Source organism: Haliotis rubra, unplaced genomic scaffold, assembly GCF_003918875.1.
Source record: "Haliotis rubra isolate DU_JTF1 unplaced genomic scaffold, ASM391887v1 Scf214, whole genome shotgun sequence".
Lineage (NCBI taxonomy): Eukaryota > Metazoa > Mollusca > Gastropoda > Lepetellida > Haliotidae > Haliotis > Haliotis rubra.
In genome coordinates, this window is record NW_025766159.1 from 1,272,373 (window position 1) to 1,291,490 (window position 19,118).

At 44.6% G+C, this 19,118-nt stretch overlaps 1 protein-coding gene across 1 annotated transcript; it reads right to left on the reverse strand.

Annotated features, from left to right (window-relative positions):
- Positions 1–5,133: 5,133 nt before the first annotated feature.
- Positions 5,134–18,621, reverse strand: LOC124276853. Its single transcript, XM_046712511.1, has 3 exons — positions 18,501–18,621; positions 17,520–17,586; positions 5,134–5,962 (listed from the first exon to the last, which is right to left on the reverse strand). Exons 1-3 carry the CDS (start codon positions 18,525–18,527, stop codon positions 5,490–5,492), a joined length of 567 nt encoding a protein of 188 aa, XP_046568467.1. The 5' UTR covers positions 18,528–18,621; the 3' UTR covers positions 5,134–5,489.
- Between the last annotated feature and the right edge of the window lie 497 nt (positions 18,622–19,118).

A 19,118-nucleotide genomic window follows, 5' to 3' on the forward strand; every position in this document is an offset into this window, starting at 1 on the left:
TGTGCGTCTCAAAAGCAATGTAAAATTGAAGGTATCAAACTTTTCATGGTGATTATTATCGATCCGGATGATTTAAGATAAGAATGGATTTTATTGTATATATATATATTCGTGAAACTACAGTTCTGGAATCTGTTCTATATTTGTGAATTTTTAGATGGTGACGGTCTATTGAAAAGAGCCCCCATCCGAAACAGTTCAGTCAGAAATGAAGATCCCGCCAGATGTGATAACTATGCTCTAATCGGTATATGAAGGTTCTTATTCAATGTAGTCCGAGCGGGCGCTGATTCGAATGAGCAGTACTATTTGTGGAGGGCGTTATGACAGAGTTGAACGTCAGTAGGATAGCAGGAGTCTGTGCCATGCAGGTAGTATCTGCCAGGCATCTGCCGTGTAACGTCATCGGTTTCTCCATGCTTGACACAAGTAAATGTTTCGTCTTCGGGAAATACACTTCTTATCAAATATATATAAATCGTGGAGTTTTTTTTACGATAACAAGAATCTTCTTACCATACAGGGTGGTAGAATACGAGTTCGGTTTTCCTCCCTGCAGCCTTCGGGTGAGCACGCAGCTACAGCCGAACACTATTGTGACGGTCAGTCCTATAAGAAAAGAGATGAGAGCAATGTTCAGTGCATCCATTGTCGTTTCGTCCTGTTCTACGTCTGTTCAGTGAACACCATCCTTATATTATCGCAGGTCACTGTTGCAAAACGACGGTTTCAAAGCAACCGACAGCTGCATTTACTGTTTATCACACCAATACTAAATATATAAATGTCAATTCTGTATATCTCCACGATAAAAATAGTGTCACCTATATAGCGCTTTTCCACAGGGAGGCACGCCCGATGAGGGGACATGTTTGTGATACAGTATATATAGTGATAACCGTCTTTACTACCATGAACCCGTGAAGTCCCGGGTTAGAATATTGATCTTCAGTAACCCATGCTTGTCGTAAGAGGCGACTAACGGGATCAGGTGATCAGGCTCGCTGACTTGTTTGGCACATGACATGGTATCCCAATTGCATAGATCAATGCTCATGCGGATGATCACTGGATTGTCTGGTTCAGGTTCTATCATGTTCAGATGACCACCGTAGAGCTGGAATATTACGGAGTGTGGTGTTAAACAACTACCAAACTCTCCTACCACGAAGCATATTTCCCAGCACCATAGGGGAAGCAGTAAATACACAACTGTTCCTCAGGTTATACATATGTATATTTAGACTAGGAACTGAAAGAGCAAGAATTTAAGTTCCTTGGGCCCCTATTCGCAGAATTAGTAGAATTGCGTGTCAAGGTTTCAGGTGAGTATATGTGTGGTATTAATATCAATAATGCTTGGGGTCTGTAACTCTGTATGGGTTTGCCTCTCCGTTTTGAAGTTGTGTCAACTACTGCATTATAGCAGCTCTATAATATATATATATTTAGAAAGTGTGTGACGTCAACTCACTGACCTCTAATCATGTTAAATGATATGTGAAATGAGTTCAGAGAGATATATAATGTGAAAAGCTACCTAATATACCTACTAGAGCTCTGTATGAGAAGGTACACCACGGCTCTCTGTGTAAATGGAGCCCTATTTACATGGAAAAGTAATTGATATCCTGTTCTGGAGAAGGTTAGGAACTGTACTTTCTTCAATATATAGAAAACATGAGCCAAAGAAAAAGTAGTCTGTGAGTTGTGAGGAATAGTGAGGAATATTACAGTATATAAATGGATGACAGAGATATCGGTGGTGACACCAGGTGCTCACAACAAGCTAAGCATGTCCGGCTCTACCAGTTACACCCACCACCAACACATGTTGTAGAACAGACAATACTACAGTGACAGGAGTCCTATCACACTGAAACAACCCTACCATGATTACACTATCCCACTGCAAGGCATCACACAAAACATGGTGGCATTTGACTCAGTTTTAATGAGGTATTGTTAATATAATACAGAAAAACTTCAAGAACAATCCAGTAAATAAATGGTTCAAACATACAAAATATATCACAGGATTCTGGTCACTGTGACAGTGACAGTCTTATATTATTACTGAAACTACAGAAAGCAAGTTATAAGAAATGACCTATCCAATTCACAACCATAACTAAATGTTTTCAGTTCAATTCAATATTCTATATGGATTTCTAATACAACATGTTCAGGCTTAGAGGGGTTTCATTTGGGGGCAGTAATAACTAAATTGAAATGTTAAAATCAGAATGCCAGGAAAGCTATTGGCCTCCTACTATTCTTGGACAAGCTGGTTCAACATTCAAACTTATCACTGGCTAACGGGCATATCTGAGCCAATTATCATGTGTAGGCAAAACGTTTAGAATGCAATTATTATACGTACATATCCTTGCTTTCAGCATGTTGAAGTACATTCACCTGTAACATTTTTCCTTCAAATTTATCATTTCCTTTTTTTAATATTTTTTTAATACAAAATTATGTGTAGGCATTTGCCTTTTTGCCTATATGGCAGCTATGCCCCTGGCTAAGATTGTTAAATGAATGACCACATAATTTGATAACATTCAATACCATATTACAAGACTGACTGACTGAGTTTCGTTTTACGTCGCTTTTAGCAATATTCCAGCAATATCACGGCGGGGGACACCAGAAATGGGCTTCACTCATTGTACCCATGTGGGGATTCAAACCCGGGTCTTCGGCGTGACGAGCCAACGCTTTAACCACTAGACTACCCCACCGCCCCCCATATTACAAGAAAACATTCAATGCAATATTCATTGAAAATATTCAGTTCCATGCAAAATAAAGCAATTGTAATGTTTGCAATGTCAAGAACACATACTTGTACCAAGGGTTATACTAAAATGACTACAAGCCACACTGCACACATTTTGTATAAATAGCTGTGAAACTATCCACAGTTGAAACTATCCATAGCTGTCAATACTAATGGAAACATGTCAATAGCAGCTTGTGGGAACGTGGACCATATGCACTGTTTAAATGTAGGGCCAAGAAAACTGGGTAAAATTACTTTAGATACCAACTAATATCCGAAAATGGACTAATAGTACCAGATATAAATGCTGTGCACTTTTTAAACTAAACCTAGAAGTAGAACCTTACACCTAGAAAATTATGCCTTGTGTACTATCAACTTTGCTTGCTCTGAGGTTGGATGTAAGTCTTGATACCAGAAGACGTGACACACAGAGCACAAGAACATGTACATCTCCATATTGTAACAACAATGAGCACCTGAATCAGATCAAAACAAAAAACAAAATTATCCAATCGCCTCATTTTCTTAAATTTCTAATAGTATTATTGCAATCACATGTCATTCTTGTATGCTATTAACTTCCTTCTGGACTGGGATACAAATATTTGTTTACATATATTTTCTGTTATCATTACAAACTGGGACTTGCAAGTAGAAAATGATATTGTCTTCAACTAAGGCAATATTACAATATCTCACCTGATATATAATGCCATATATTTGAAGCCATGTGGCACCTATAATGACTATTCACATGAAAGTTGTATTGAAACATATTTTACAATGTGGGCTGTTTGGTGTGGTATGTTGCATGTGTCTTATGGCAGAGTTGTGTCCCTTGGTGAGAGTTTAAATCTGTGACTGGGAGTTTGAATATGGCTATGCCTCAGTTAAAGTTGAAGGTGAGTCAGCACCATACCATGTTGGAAGGTTTCACCACACCAAGTGGATAACATCTAAACCCTGAACCACTGATATAACTGGAACACTGCTCAATGTTTCAGCCAAAGTAATACCCAATGGAGACCTAAAATGGTTAATCATACCCTCCTGGAGTTTCAGACTTACTAGTCGGGCTGCAATAGCTGCTTCTAGTCAAGAAGGAATTAGGTGCATATCAAATGCACAAAAAGACCATGCAACCTTATGTACAAGACATCAACATACCTATATTGATACCTCATTTTTCTACCCGTGAAGGTCCGGGTTAGAATTGATCTTCAGTAACCCATGTTTGATGTAAGAGGCGACTAATGGGATGTGGTCAGGCTCGCTGACTGTGTTGACACATGTCATCGTATCCCAATTGCGTAGATCGATGTTCATGCTGTTGATCACTGGATTGTCTGGTCCAGACTCGACTATTTGCAGATCGCCGGCATATAGCGGGAATATTGCTGAGTGCGGTGTAAAACTGAACTCACTCACCTCATTTTTCAAACAAAATTTGTTTTTTGACCATTAGATAGACCATCATAGACAGACATGCACACACACATACACACACACACTCATCACTGTTACATCAAAACAAGGTGTTAATCCTCTAACTTCTAATTACAACTGACATTGTGATAAATGTTTTCTACAATGCCCAATGTCATTAAGATACAATTTTCAAACACTTAATCAAAATCCATTACAAGAATAGCAAAGGAAAGTACCAAACTTGTTATCATTGATAGCTTCACCTGATATTCAAAGAGCAGATGGCACTACATTTCTGGAGGCCTTCAATTAGTAAATATGCATTGTTAGGTCTGTGATACTGAATTGTGAACATACTGTGAAATAATTGATTTAAATCATCATTTAAGCCAATAAATAAAATTATTGACTCTGTAAACCCATACTGCTTAGTAACGAGTAACAATTAGCACTATCTCAGGGATTAATCGGGCGCGAATTTCTGTGGAGAGAGAGAGAGAGAATTCACAAAGAAATAATCGACAGTTAATCAGTTATGCTCAGAATATGAACCCTACTCTAATTTGAACCTAAATCAAATTTGCTGTCCTGAAAATGCACACACACAAATACAAAAGGCACCAGTTCTGTGCATACATGAGCATGTGTATACAAAGTTCCAAGAAGAATGGTTTACGAGATATTTCACGAACCTAAATGTGATGGACAGACAGAGCCTGTCTACATCAGAAAACACTATCTTGGGAAGATATACACACGGAATGAAAGGACTCTCCAAGTTTCTGTTGAAAGACGGGATATATGATGGTTTGTGACTGTCATTCTGAAACAATGATCTTCTGACCTTCACCATGTTATTGTTCATCTGCTTGAAAATAAGCATTTAAGTCCAGATAAACATTATAATGACTGCATAAACACACATCAGATTTAATGTTACAACATAAACTATGGAGCAGTTATTGGGGAAATGTATGAAAATGGCACCAGTTAATTGTGAACACAATAGCCAGCCGAGCAACTCTAGGAAGGTGGTGAGGTTGTACCCTTGTAGAATCGAGGGATCCTGGATCACCTTCACCTTAGTCATTCATTTTAGTCCCTAAACACCATACGTCTTTCATTTTTTTCTTTCCCTATTTTCTATTCACATTTCACTTGCATTGTTTACCATCTGCAGGAGTGATGTCAGACAAAAACATCAAGATGGTAGTTCACACATATTAAAAAAACGATGGTGTCAGAACGTCAATGTTTTCTGTGGTGTCTGTCAGTGATATCGCACAGCTTCACCATAAGATGGTGGTGGCTCCTCTGGCTCAAGGGGGTTGAAGTGTGTCCCTCCTATTGCTTGACCTCCGCCCCCAGCAGGTCCTGTGCTGCTGTTCAATAATGGTGCTGCAGAACTTGGAACAGTGTCACTCTGATAACCACGGAAACCGCTACTAGTTGGAACATTACTTGGAGAAAGCGAGTATGGAAGAGGGGAATTGTCCGAGGTTCCTGTATGGTACCCATTGTTTCGGATTGACGACTGTAAGACTGCCTCGTTAACTTGACTGGTAGAGGTGGGGTAGTTCCCCCCCACTGTGTGATGACCCCCACAGGCAGGGTGGGACCTGCTGTCTACCTCTGAATTGTAGCAGTCCGTACACATCAACAGCAGCACCACCAGCCCAGCTGTGACAGCCACTGACATCAACATCACCGCCAGCACCGTCACCTCACCTCCATCAATGCTCACTGGGAAACAAAACACAACACATAAACATTTCATATTCAACTTTTTCATTCAGGAGTATAGAGTCAGACAGCTTTGTGATGAGACATATGTGATTAATTGAGGCAAAAAGTGTTCCTGACTTGCTGTAGAAGTTGAACAATGTTATCTCAGTATGGCTCAGACACCAGATAACTGATGCTGATTGGACCATTCAGTCTATTGATTACTAAATGTCTGGCCCAGACATAACCTTAAATCCTAACAATCCATAATAACAAGTACTTCATGAGGAGTCGAGGTATGTTACCTGATACAGCAGATGTCTAGGTAGGAGGGATGAGGAGACACAGAGGTATGTTACCTGATACAGCAGCTGTCTAGGTAGGAGGGACAAGGAGGGATGAAGAGACACAGAGGCATGTTACCTGATACAGCAGCTGTCTAGGTAGGAGGGATGAGGAGACACAGAGGCATGTTACCTGATACAGCAGATGTCTAGGTAGGAGGGATGAGGAGACACAGAGGTATGTTACCTGATACAGCAGATGTCTAGGTAGGAGGGATGAGGAGACACAGAGGTATGTTACCTGATACAGCAGCTGTCTAGGTAGGAGGGACAAGGAGGGATGAAGAGACACAGAGGCATGTTACCTGATACAGCAGCTGTCTAGGTAGGAGGGATGAGGAGACACAGAGGCATGTTACCTGATACAGCAGATGTCTAGGTAGGAGGGACAAGGAGGGATGAAGAGACACAGAGGTATGTTACCTGATACAGCAGCTGTCTAGGTAGGAGGGACGAGGAGACACAGAGGCATGTTACCTGATACAGCAGCTGTCTAGGTAGGACGGACGAGGAGACACAGAGGTATGTTACCTGACACTACAGCTGTCTAGGTAGGAGGGATGAGGAGACACAGAGGTATGTTGCCTGACACTGCAGCTGTCTAGGTAGGAGGGATGAGGAGACGCAGAGGTATGTTACCTGATACAGCAGCTGTCTAGGTTGGAGGGATGAGGAGACACAGAGGTATGTTATCTGATACAGCAGCTGTCTGGGTAGGAGGGACGAGGAGACACAGAGGCATGTTACCTGATACAGCAGCTGTGTAGGTAGGAGGGATGAGGAGACACAGAGGTATGTTATCTGATACAGCAGCTGTCTGGGTAGGAGGGACGAGGAGACACAGAGGCATGTTACCTGACACTACAGCTGTCTGGGTAGGAGGGATGAGGAGACACAGAGGCATGTTACCTAGGATACAGCAGCTGTCTAGGTAGGAGGAGGGATGAGGAGACACAGAGGCATGTTACCTGATACAGCAGCTGTCTAGGTAGGAGGGATGAGGAGACACAGAGGCATGTTACCTGATACAGCAGCTGTCTAGGTAGGAGGGATGAGGAGACACAAAGGCATGTTACCTGATACAGCAGCTGTCTAGGTAGGGAGGGATGAGGAGACACAAAGGCATGTTACCTGATACAGCAGCTGTCTAGGTAGGAGGGGATGAGGAGACACAGAGGCATGTTTACCTGATACAGCAGCTGTCTAGGTAGGAGGGGGATGAGGAGACACAGAGGCATGTTACCTGATGATACACAGCAGCTGTCTAGGTAGGAGGGATGAGGAGACACAGAGGCATGTTACCCTGATACAGCAGCTGTCTAGGTAGGAGGGATGAGGAGACACAGAGGCATGTTACCTGATACAGCAGCTGTCTAGGTAGGAGGGATGAGGAGACACAGAGGCATGTTACCTGATACAGCAGCTGTCTAGGTAGGAGGGATGAGGAGACACAGAGGCATGTTACCTAGGAGGGATACAGCATGTTACCTGTCTAGGTAGGAGGGATGAGGAGACACAGAGGCATGTTACCTGATACAGCAGCTGTCTAGGTAGGAGGGATGAGGAGACACAGAGGCATGTTACCTGACACAGCAGCTGTCTGGGTAGGAGGGATGAGGAGACACAGAGGCATGTTACCTGACACAGCAGCTGTCTAGGTAGGAGGGATGAGGAGACACAGAGGCATGTTACCTGATACAGCAGCTGTCTAGGTAGGAGGGATGAGGAGACACAGCAGGCATGTTACCTGATACAGCAGCTGTCTAGGAGGGTAGGATACAGCAGCTGTCTAGGTAGGAGGGATGAGGAGACACAGAGGCATGTTACCTGATACAGCAGCTGTCTAGGTAGGAGGGATGAGGAGACACAGAGGCATGTTACCTGACACAGCAGCTGTCTAGGTAGGAGGGATGAGGAGACACAGAGGCATGTTACCTGATACAGCAGCTGTCTAGGTAGGAGGGATGAGGAGACACAGAGGCATGTTACCTGATACAGCAGCTGTCTAGGTAGGAGGGATGAGGGAGACACAGAGGCATGTTACCTGATACAGCAGCTGTCTAGGTAGGAGGGATGAGGAGACACAGAGGCATGTTACCTGATACAGCAGCTGTCTGGGTAGGAGGGATGAGGAGACACAGAGGCATGTTACCTGACACTACAGCTGTCTGGGTAGGAGGGATGAGGAGACACAGAGGTATGTTACCTGACACTACAGCTGTCTAGGTAGGAGGGATGAGGAGACACAGAGGTATGTTACCTGATACAGCAGCTGTCTGGGTAGGAGGGATGAGGAGACACAGAGGCATGTTACCTGACACAGCAGCTGTCTAGGTAGGAGGGATGAGGAGACACAGAGGCACAGACATGTTACAAAGGCATGGATACAGCAGCTGTCTAGGTAGGAGGGATGAGGAGACACAGAGGCATGTTACCTGATACAGCAGCTGTCTAGGTAGGAGGGATGAGGAGACACAGAGGCATGTTACCTGATACAGCAGCTGTCTAGGTAGGAGGGATGAGGAGACACAGAGGCATGTTACCTGATACAGCAGCTGTCTGGGTAGGAGGGATGAGGAGACACAGAGGCATGTTACCTGATACAGCAGCAGCTGTCTGGGTAGGAGGGATGAGGAGACACAGAGGCATGTTACCTGACACAGCAGCTGTCTAGGTAGGAGGGATGAGGAGACACAGAGGCATGTTACCTGATACAGCAGCTGTCTAGGTAGGAGGGATGAGGAGACACAGAGGCATGTTACCCTGACACTGCAGCTGTCTAGGTAGGAGGGATGAGGAGACACAGAGGCATGTTACCTGATACAGCAGCTGTCTAGGTAGGAGGGATGAGGAGACACAGAGGCATGTTACCTGATACAGCAGCTGTCTAGGTAGGAGGGATGAGGAGACACAGAGGCATGTTACCTGATACAGCAGCTGTCTAGGTAGGAGGGATGAGGAGACACAGAGGCATGTTACCTGACCAGCAGAGGTAGGAGGGATGAGGAGACACAGAGGCATGTGTCTAGGTAGGAGGGATGAGGAGACACAGAGGCATGTTACCTGATACAGCAGCTGTCTAGGTAGGAGGGATGAGGAGACACAGAGGCATGTTACCTGATACAGCAGCTGTCTAGGTAGGAGGGATGAGGAGACACAGAGGCATGTTACCTGATACAGCAGCTGTCTGGGTAGGAGGGATGAGGAGACACAGAGGCATGTTACCTGATACAGCAGCTGTCTGGGTAGGAGGGATGAGGAGACACAGAGGTATGTTACCTGACACTACAGCTGTCTAGGTAGGAGGGATGATGAGACACAGAGGTATGTTATCTGATACAGCAGCTGTCTGGGTAGGAGGGATGAGGAGACACAGAGGCATGTTACCTGACACTGCAGTTGTCTAGGTAGGAGGGATGAGGAGATACAGAAGCATGTTGCCTGACACTACAGCTGTCTAGGTAGGAGGGATGAGGAGACACAAAGGCATGTTACCTGACACTGCAGTTGTCTAGGTAGGAGGGATGAGGAGACACAAAGGCATGTTACCTGATACAGCAGCTGTCTAGGTAGGAGGGATGAGGAGACACAGAGGCATGTTACCTGACACTACAGCTGTCTGGGTAGGAGGGATGAGGAGACACAGAGGCATGTTACCTGATACAGCAGCTGTCTAGGTAGGAGGGATGAGGAGACACAGAGGTATGCTATCTGATACAGCAGCTGTCTGGGTAGGAGGGATGAGGAGACACAGAGGTATGTTACCTGACACTACAGCTGTCTGGGTAGGAGGGATGAGGAGACACAGAGGCATGTTACCTGATACAGCAGCTGTCTAGGTAGGAGGGATGAGGAGACACAGAGGTATGTTATCTGATACAGCAGCTGTCTAGGTAGGAGGGATGAGGAGACACAGAGGCATGTTACCTGATACAGCAGCTGTCTAGGTAGGAGGGATGAGGAGAAACAGAGGCATGTTACCTGACACCGCAGCTGTCTAGGTAGGAGGATTGAGGAGACACAGAGGCATGTTACCTGATACAGCAGCTGTCTAGGTAGGAGGGATGAGGAGACACAGAGGCATGTTACCTGATACTGCAGCTGTCTAGGTAGGAAGGATGAGGACACTCAGAGGCATGTTACCTGATACAGCAGCTGTCTAGGTAGGAGGGATGAGGAGACACAGAGGCATGTTACCTGATACAGCAGCTGTCTGGGTAGGAGGGATGAGGAGACACAGAGGCATGTTACTTGATACAGCAGCTGTCTAGGTTGGAGGGATGAGGAGACACAGAGGTATGTTGCCTGACACTGCAGCTGTCTAGGTAGGGAGGGATGAGGAGACACAGAGGCATGTTATCTGATACAGCAGCTGTCTAGGTAGGAGGGATGAGGAGACACAGAAGCATGTTACCTGACACTGCAGCTGTCTAGGTAGGAGGGATGAGGAGACACAGAGGTATGTTACCTGACACAGCAGGTCTAGGTAGGAGGGATGAGGAGACACAGAGGCATGTTACCTGATACAGCAGCTGTCTAGGTAGGAGGGATGAGGAGACACAGAGGCATGTTACCTGATACAGCAGCTGTCTAGGTAGGAGGGATGAGGAGACACAGAGGCATGTTACCTGATACAGCAGCTGTCTAGGTAGGAGGGATGAGGAGACACAGAGGCATGTTACCTGATACAGCAGCTGTCTGGGTAGGAGGGATGAGGAGACACAAAGGCATGTTACCTGATACAGCAGCTGTCTAGGTAGGAGGGATGAGGAGACACAAAGGCATGTTACCTGATACAGCAGCTGTCTAGGTAGGAGGGATGAGGAGACACAGAGGTATGTTACCTGATACAGCAGCTGTCTGGGTAGGAGGGACGAGGAGACACAAAGGACTCTTACCTGATACAGCAGCTGTCTAGGTAGGAGGGATGAGGAGACACAGAGGCATGTTACCTGATACAGCAGCTGTCTAGGTAGGAGGGATGAGGAGACACAGAGGTATGTTACCTGATACAGCAGCTGTCTAGGTAGGAGGGATGAGGAGACACAGAGGTATGTTCCCTGATACAGCAGCTGTCTAGGTAGGGAGGATGAGGAGACACAGAGGTATGTTACCTGACACTGCAGTTGTCTAGGTAGGAGGGACGAGGAGACACAGAGGTATGTTACCTGATACAGCAGCTGTCTAGGTAGGAAGGATGAGGAGACACAGAGGGATGTTACCTGATACTAAGGGTGCAACGATACACCGGTACACCGGTGCATCGCGATCTATGGCATACGATACGATATGCGATACATTTTTGCCCTATATCGATACGCTACGATACAAAACTGTAAACAGTGTTTTGTGTGCTGTCAATTACAGTAAATGATCTTGTTCACATAATATAGCGCCCGTGTTGTTAACATTGAATTGAATAAACGCATCTTAGCTGAGAGTGTCTATATTTGTCTCTGTTGTGCAAGTTAGATCGACGTTTGGCACAAAACTGCTGTATTCGCTCAAATGGTTTTACTATACGTTCCGAAAATATCCAGCCTTTTTTTCAGTGACAAAACGTTTATGATCATACATATTTTCCATCACAAGATAAAGCATACCTATCATCGGAATATACTACTTTTCATAGCAATCAATAAAGCTTGTGTTATTAATAATTTGACAAAAATTGTTAATGATAAAATGTTCTGCATGAAACCATGACTCGAAACACTTCACACAAACACGCCTTTCCAGGAAAAAGAAAGTACACACCCATGCTGTTTGTTCATTGGTGGCCAGTAAAATGAATGACCAATCAGATTGCATTACTGCGAATGTCAAGCTCAAGTTCACTGTCAGATGCCATGTGCTTTTTGAGCTGTCAAAACAATGGCTGCAGACAGACTGGTAAGCAGCGAAATCAAATGTGAAGTCGAAAAACCCCCGGCTTCATTCAAATCTTCTGTTTGGCAAGCATTTGGTTTTCCAATTGAATACATTGACGGTAAGAAACTTGTTAAAAAAGATGAGACCGTCTGTCATCTGTGTTACCTGCTTAATCAGGTACACGGGAGGACAACTAACATGTCCACACATCTTCGCGACATCACCCGATATTGATTGGCGATGATTATGGACAATCAAAATGTTCAAAACCTTTGAACATTTCTGACGATAAGAAACGCGACATCGCTAGCAGGTCAACTTAGACTTAGTGAGGCTTTCAAGACCAAACTGTCGCCTCGCTCGACACGGGCTAAAGCAATAACAAATGGAATTGGTACATTCATTGCGATGGACATGCTTAATCTTATTCAGTTGTAGAGAACATCGGTTTCAAGTACCTCATCCACACACTTGAACCGAGATATGAAATCCCATCGAGAACACTCTTCACTTAATTATGTGATACCTGAAATGTACAAGAAAGTAAAATCAAGTGTGATGGAAAGTATTGCTCGTAAGGCCATCAATGGATGTCACTACTGATGGTTGGACCTCATGTTCCACCGAGCTATATTACCATCACGCTCACTATGTTAACGAAGACTGGCAACTTGACAATCGGGTACTTCAAACACGAACATTACATGAGAGCCACACTGGGGCAAACCTGGCTAATGTCCTGGAATCAGCTGTTGACGAATGGAACTTAGGCAAATTTTCTCAGATTGCCATTAGCACAGACAATGCTAGCAATATTGTTAGTGCTGTAAAGCAGTTGAGATTTGCACCTAATATAAGGTGCTTTGCGAACACAATTAGCATAGCAAGCCAAAAAGCCATGCAGGTGCCGCAGATGTCCAGAATTTTGGGGAGAGTGAGAAGAATAGTTTCATTCTTTCACAGAAGCTCACATGCTGCATCTGTTCTCAGGTCAAAACAGTTACTTCTTGAATTGCCCGATCACAAACTGATCCAAGATGTGTCTACGAGATGGAATTCGAGCTGCGACATGCTTCAGTAGAAGAAGTAGAAGATGCGGTAAATGTTCTTCGACCATTGAAGACAATAACAACAATCCCCTGTTCAGAAAGTGCCCACAGTTTCCTTGATTCTACCATTAAAAGAGCTTATTCTGAAATCCATGGCTGTCACTGAAAGTGATTCTGGCCTTGTCAAGTCTGTGAAGTCGGCAATTGTCAAAGATCTGAAGACCAGATATACGGAGCCTGACATCAACAAATTTCTACAGGAAGCAACTGCCCTTGACCCCAGGTTTCGATCACTACCCTACCACAATGAAGCTAAACGGCTTCTTGTATTCAGTGCCCTGACCATGAATGCGATCAAGATGGCAGAAGCAAACAAGGTAAATAAACAGTTCAACAATTGAATAATTAAAATACTGTTAATGTAATTAATTAATGCTTTAAACAATTAAAACAAAAAATCCACAGAAAAAGGTGTTTCAAACAACAAAACTTCATCTTTATTTGTTTCTGAATATTTTATTATTTTTATTACATAAAATGATTGAAATTCTGAATGGTAAATACGTTTCAACAGTGTATCATGATCAATTAATCATGCTACATTTCAAATATCACTTTAGACATTTTAGCTGTCGGTTAAACTGTTATAATTCTTCTTTCAGGATGAAGTGGCTCCAGTACTGAGAGTGAAGGAGGAACCGAGTCATCCCACAGATGAAGCGATAGCACAGACCACCCCCCACCCCCACCCCCACCTGTATTGCCTCAAACCGACAGTCAGCCCCCTGAGTGTCATGACACTGAGACAGGTGGGACACAGACTTGCACTTCAGACTCTGTTTCTGACTCTGAGACACCAGGCCCATCACAACCTAAGAAAACCAAAAGTGCAATTGAGGAGATATTTGGGGAGGTGTTCATTACTCATGTGCAAGAGGCAAAGCCACTTTCCGCTTCCATTGAGGAAGAGGTGCAGAAATACAAGCTTGAGGAATGTATTCCATTAACTGAAAACCCCCTGCTTTGGTGGAAGATGAACGCAGTCAAATTCCCAGCCCTTGCCCGTCTTGTGAAGCAGTACCAAGGAGTGTGTGCTACTTCAGTCCCCAGCGAGAGAGTATTTTCCTCAGCTGGGGATATTGTCACTGCTCAACGTGCTTCACTTTCAGCTGAAAATGTTGATGTTCTGATTTTCCTAAAAACAAATATGAAACTGTAATTGTAACAGAATTATGATGCATGAAGCACACTGAAAAAGAGTATGTAACCATTTGTCTGTTTGACAATGTTGTGTTAGTCAGATTTTCAGACTCCTTGAAAGTGTCAAACTTTATTTCAGAATATCCAAATAGCTGACTGCTGTTAAAGTAACAGTTTTGTTTAGTGTTTACTTTTAATTTTAAAACAAAAGTAATTGTTTTCAGGTACAAGAGACTTGGTACAGTTTACTAACTCTGATTGAAGATTTCTTTTTCAATTCAAATAAAAGTTGTATGCTTATATTTTGTTATTCTTTTCATTTTGTGTATCGCGATTCGTATCGAATCGTGGCAGCAGTATCGAGATACGTATCGTATCGTGGCCCACCTGCATGGTTGCACCCCTACCTGATACAGCAGCTGTTTAGGTTGGAGGGATGAGGAGACACAGAGGTATGTTACCTGACACTGCAGCTGTCTAGGTAGGAGGGATGAGGAGACACAGAGGTATGTTACCTGACACTGCAGCTGTCTAGGTAGGAGGGATGAGGAGACACAGAGGTATGTTACCTGACACTGCAGCTGTCTAGGTAGGAGGGATGAGGAGACACAGAGGTATGTTACCTGATACAGCAGCTGTCTAGGTAGGAGGGATGAGGAGACACAGAGGCATGTTACCTGACACTGCAGCTGTCTAGGTAGGAGGGATGAGGAGACACAGAGGTATGTTACCTGATACAGCAGCTGTCTAGGTAGGAGGGATGAGGAGACACAGAGGCATGTTACCTGATACAGCAGCTGTCTAGGTAGGAGGGATGAGGAGACACAGAGGCATGTTACCTGATACAGCAGCTGTCTAGGTAGGGAGGGATGAGGAGACACAGAGGTATGTTACCTGATACAGCAGCTGTCTAGGTAGGTGGGAGGGATGAGGAGACACAGAGGCATGTTACCTGATACAGCAGCTGTCTAGGTAGGAGGGATGAGGAGACACAGAGGCATGTTACCTGATACAGCAGCTGTCTAGGTAGGAGGGATGAGGAGACACAGAGGTATGTTACCTGATACAGCAGCTGTCTAGGTAGGAGGGATGAGGAGACACAAAGGCATCTTACCTGATACAGCAGCTGTCTAGGTAGGAGGGATGAGGAGACACAGAGGCATGTTACCTGATACAGCAGCTGTCTAGGTAGGGGAGGGATGAGGAGAGACACAGGCATGTTACCTGATACAGCAGCTGTCTAGGTAGGAGGGATGAGGAGACACCATGTTACCTGATACAGCAGCTGTCTAGGTAGGAGGGATGAGGAGACACAGAGGCATGTTACCTGATACAGCAGCTGTCTAGGTAGGAGGGATGAGGAGACACAGAGGCATGTTACCTGATACAGCAGCTGTCTAGGTAGGAGGGATGAGGAGACACAGAGGCATGTTACCTGATACAGCAGCTGTCTAGGTAGGAGGGATGAGGAGACACAGAGGTATGTTACCTGATACAGCAGCTGTCTAGGTAGGAGGGATGAGGAGACACAGAGGCATGTTACCTGATACAGCAGCTGTCTAGGTAGGAGGGATGAGGAGACACAGAGGCATGTTACCTGATACAGCAGCTGTCTAGGTAGGAGGGATGAGGAGACACAGAGGCATGTTACCTGATACAGCAGCTGTCTAGGTAGGAGGGATGAGGAGACACAGAGGCATGTTACCTGATACAGCAGCTGTCTAGGTAGGAGGGATGAGGAGACACAGAGGCATGTTACCTGATACAGCAGCTGTCTAGGTAGGAGGGATGAGGGAGACACAAAGGCATGTTACCTGATACAGCAGCTGTCTAGGTAGGAGGGATGAGGAGACACAGAGGTATGTTACCTGATACAGCAGCTGTCTAGGTAGGAGGGATGAGGAGACACAGAGGCATGTTACCTGACACTGCAGCTGTCTAGGTAGGAGGGATTAGGAGACACAGAGGTGTGTTACCTGATACAGCAGCTGTCTAGGTAGGAGGGATGAGGAGACACAGAGGCATGTTACCTGATACAGCAGCTGTCTAGGTAGGAGGGATGAGGAGACACAAAGGCATGTTACCTGATACAGCAGCTGTCTAGGTAGGAGGGATGAGGAGACACAAAGGCATGTTACCTGATACAGCAGCTGTCTAGGTAGGAGGGATGAGGAGACACAGAGGTATGTTACCTGATACAGCAGATGTCTAGGTAGGAGGAATGAGGAGACACAGAGGCATGTTACCTCGACACCGCAGCTGTCTAGGTAGGAGGGATGAGGAGACACAGAGGCATGTTACCTGATACAGCAGCTGTCTAGGTAGGAGGGATGAGGAGACACAGAGGTATGTTACCTGATACAGCAGCTGTCTAGGTAGGAGGGATGAGGAGACACAAAGGCATCTTACCTGATACAGCAGCTGTCTAGGTAGGAGGGATGAGGAGACACAGAGGCATGTTACCTGATACAGCAGCTGTCTAGGTAGGAGGGATGAGGAGACACAGAGGCATGTTACCTGATACAGCAGCTGTCTAGGTAGGAGGGATGAGGAGACACAGAGGCATGTTACCTGATACAGCAGCTGTCTAGGTAGGAGGGATGAGGAGACACAGAGGCATGTTACCTGATACAGCAGCTGTCTAGGTAGACGGGATGAGGAGACACAAAGGCATGTTACCTGATACAGCAGCTGTCTAGGTAGGAGGGATGAGGAGACACAGAGGTATGTTACCTGATACAGCAGCTGTCTAGGTAGGAGGGATGAGGAGACACAGAGGCATGTTACCTGACACTGCAGCTGTCTAGGTAGGAGGGATTAGGAGACACAGAGGTATGTTACCTGATACAGCAGCTGTCTAGGTAGGAGGGATGAGGAGACACAGAGGCATGTTACCTGACACTGCAGCTGTCTAGGTAGGAGGGATGAGGAGACACAGAAGTATGTTACCTGATACAGCAGCTGTCTAGGTAGGAGGGATGAGGAGACACAGAGGTATGTTACCTGATACAGCATCTGTCTAGGTAGGAGGGATGAGGAGACACAGAGGCATGTTACCTGACACTGCAGCTGTCTAGGTAGGAGGGATTAGGAGACACAGAGGTATGTTACCTGATACAGCGGCAGCCTTGGCAGGAGGGATGAGGAGACACAGAAGAGGTAGCCAACGCAGATATGTCTACAATTACAATATCACACATTACAGATACTGTTCAACCTATCCAGAAAGACAGGGAAGTGACACAGACTTGAAGATGGTCCTATGCCCACATCATGGATTCCCATCAATTACTTTCGCTGCAATGTGATACCACAGCTGTAGACTACATGTGTGTTGGGCTGTTATCAAAAGTCAGGATATGTTGTAACTTCATACTATTTGCTTTCACTATTAAAATAGGCACCCAAAGGTTGATTTCTTTGTCCAAGGTGCTATACAAAGTTTTAGATCTATTATATCATTTTAGCCTTCACTGTTATTTTCATTTGCTACCAGCCCAAATGACCTGCAGAGAAAAATGCCACTGAAAACCCTGATAAAATTGTTTTATAGAAATTTCCATCCTTTGCAAATAGGACTAAAAAGTTTTAGGACTTCCTAAAAATGTAGGTTCATAACATTTTGATTCTGTAAAATATCTCATTTATTATCTGGTCTGCAAGTCAAGTATATCTCTGTTATATAACCAAAAATCATTTTAGCACCGATTTCAGTATACTCGATATGGGTGGTGGCTACAACAGCACAAATTCATTGATAACAACTGGCCAAAAAACCAACCTTTTCGCCAGGATAAAAATGTCACCAAAGGTAAAACAATTTATTTATTAGGTAACATTCAACTTTTATGACCGTATTTCGACCATCATTAATACTGTCACCTATTGATTCTATTTGTGTCACTATATTGCCTTCCTATTTCAGGAAAATATCAGCAGTGGTCTGACTCTGAATTGTCAGAAGACATTATTCCAAAAGTTGAAGGGTTCCCTTCTGAATATTTAGATCTAACATTTCAAGTAGAATCGAGTTGACCTTATTTCTGCTACACGTTTTCGTTATGACTATAGTAAGCTTACAATGAAATTCACCTTATCAACTGTCATAACTTTGGACATCTTCTTCGCAGCTACATTAATCCTGGAAAATTCCGAAGCTTAGAGTTGGGCAATACCACTAACATGTTGCCAGTAGCCCAAACCCGGAAGTGCCTGACATCTAAGGGAAATAACTCCAAACTACTACTCGGTTCTTATGAAATCTTACAAATATCTGTAATGTCAGAGTGGTTTCACAAACCCTACAACATTGTCGATAATGTGCAAATGCTGACGGTAGGTTGGCTAATGAAAACGTCTAAGTGCTGGCGACAATGCTAAATTTCTCAAACTGGAGAGAATAGTACCCAGGATATGTCACTGTGATGGTGTGGGTGTGTGTGGGTGGGGTGTGTGGGTGGGTGGGGTGTCACCCATTTTGTTCTTGGGTGTCGGGGAGTGCGGGGTTGGGTTCCATCAATTTGGTACACGTACTTTGAGGGGTCAGCAGTTTTGTATATACAAATTATGTGTGTGTGTGTGTGTTCGGGGGGGGGGGGGTGATTCAAGTTGTACATGCCCCTCCACCAACATCGTCCTCCCCCTTGCCATGATTGAATTATGAACGGTCCCCAGTCATGTGCGTTATAGTCTGAGTTAACACTGGCTACA

Coding starts and splice junctions, on each gene's coding strand:
- LOC124276853 (XM_046712511.1), bottom strand. CDS start 18,527: ATGTCCAAAGTTATGACAGTTGATAAG. Junction 17,587..18,500: donor AAGTTATGACAGTTGATAAG/GTGAATTTCATT, acceptor TTGTAATTGTAG/ACATATCTGCGTTGGCTACC. Junction 5,963..17,519: donor CAAGGCTGCCGCTGTATCAG/GTAACATACCTC, acceptor TTTGTTTCCCAG/TGAGCATTGATGGAGGTGAG.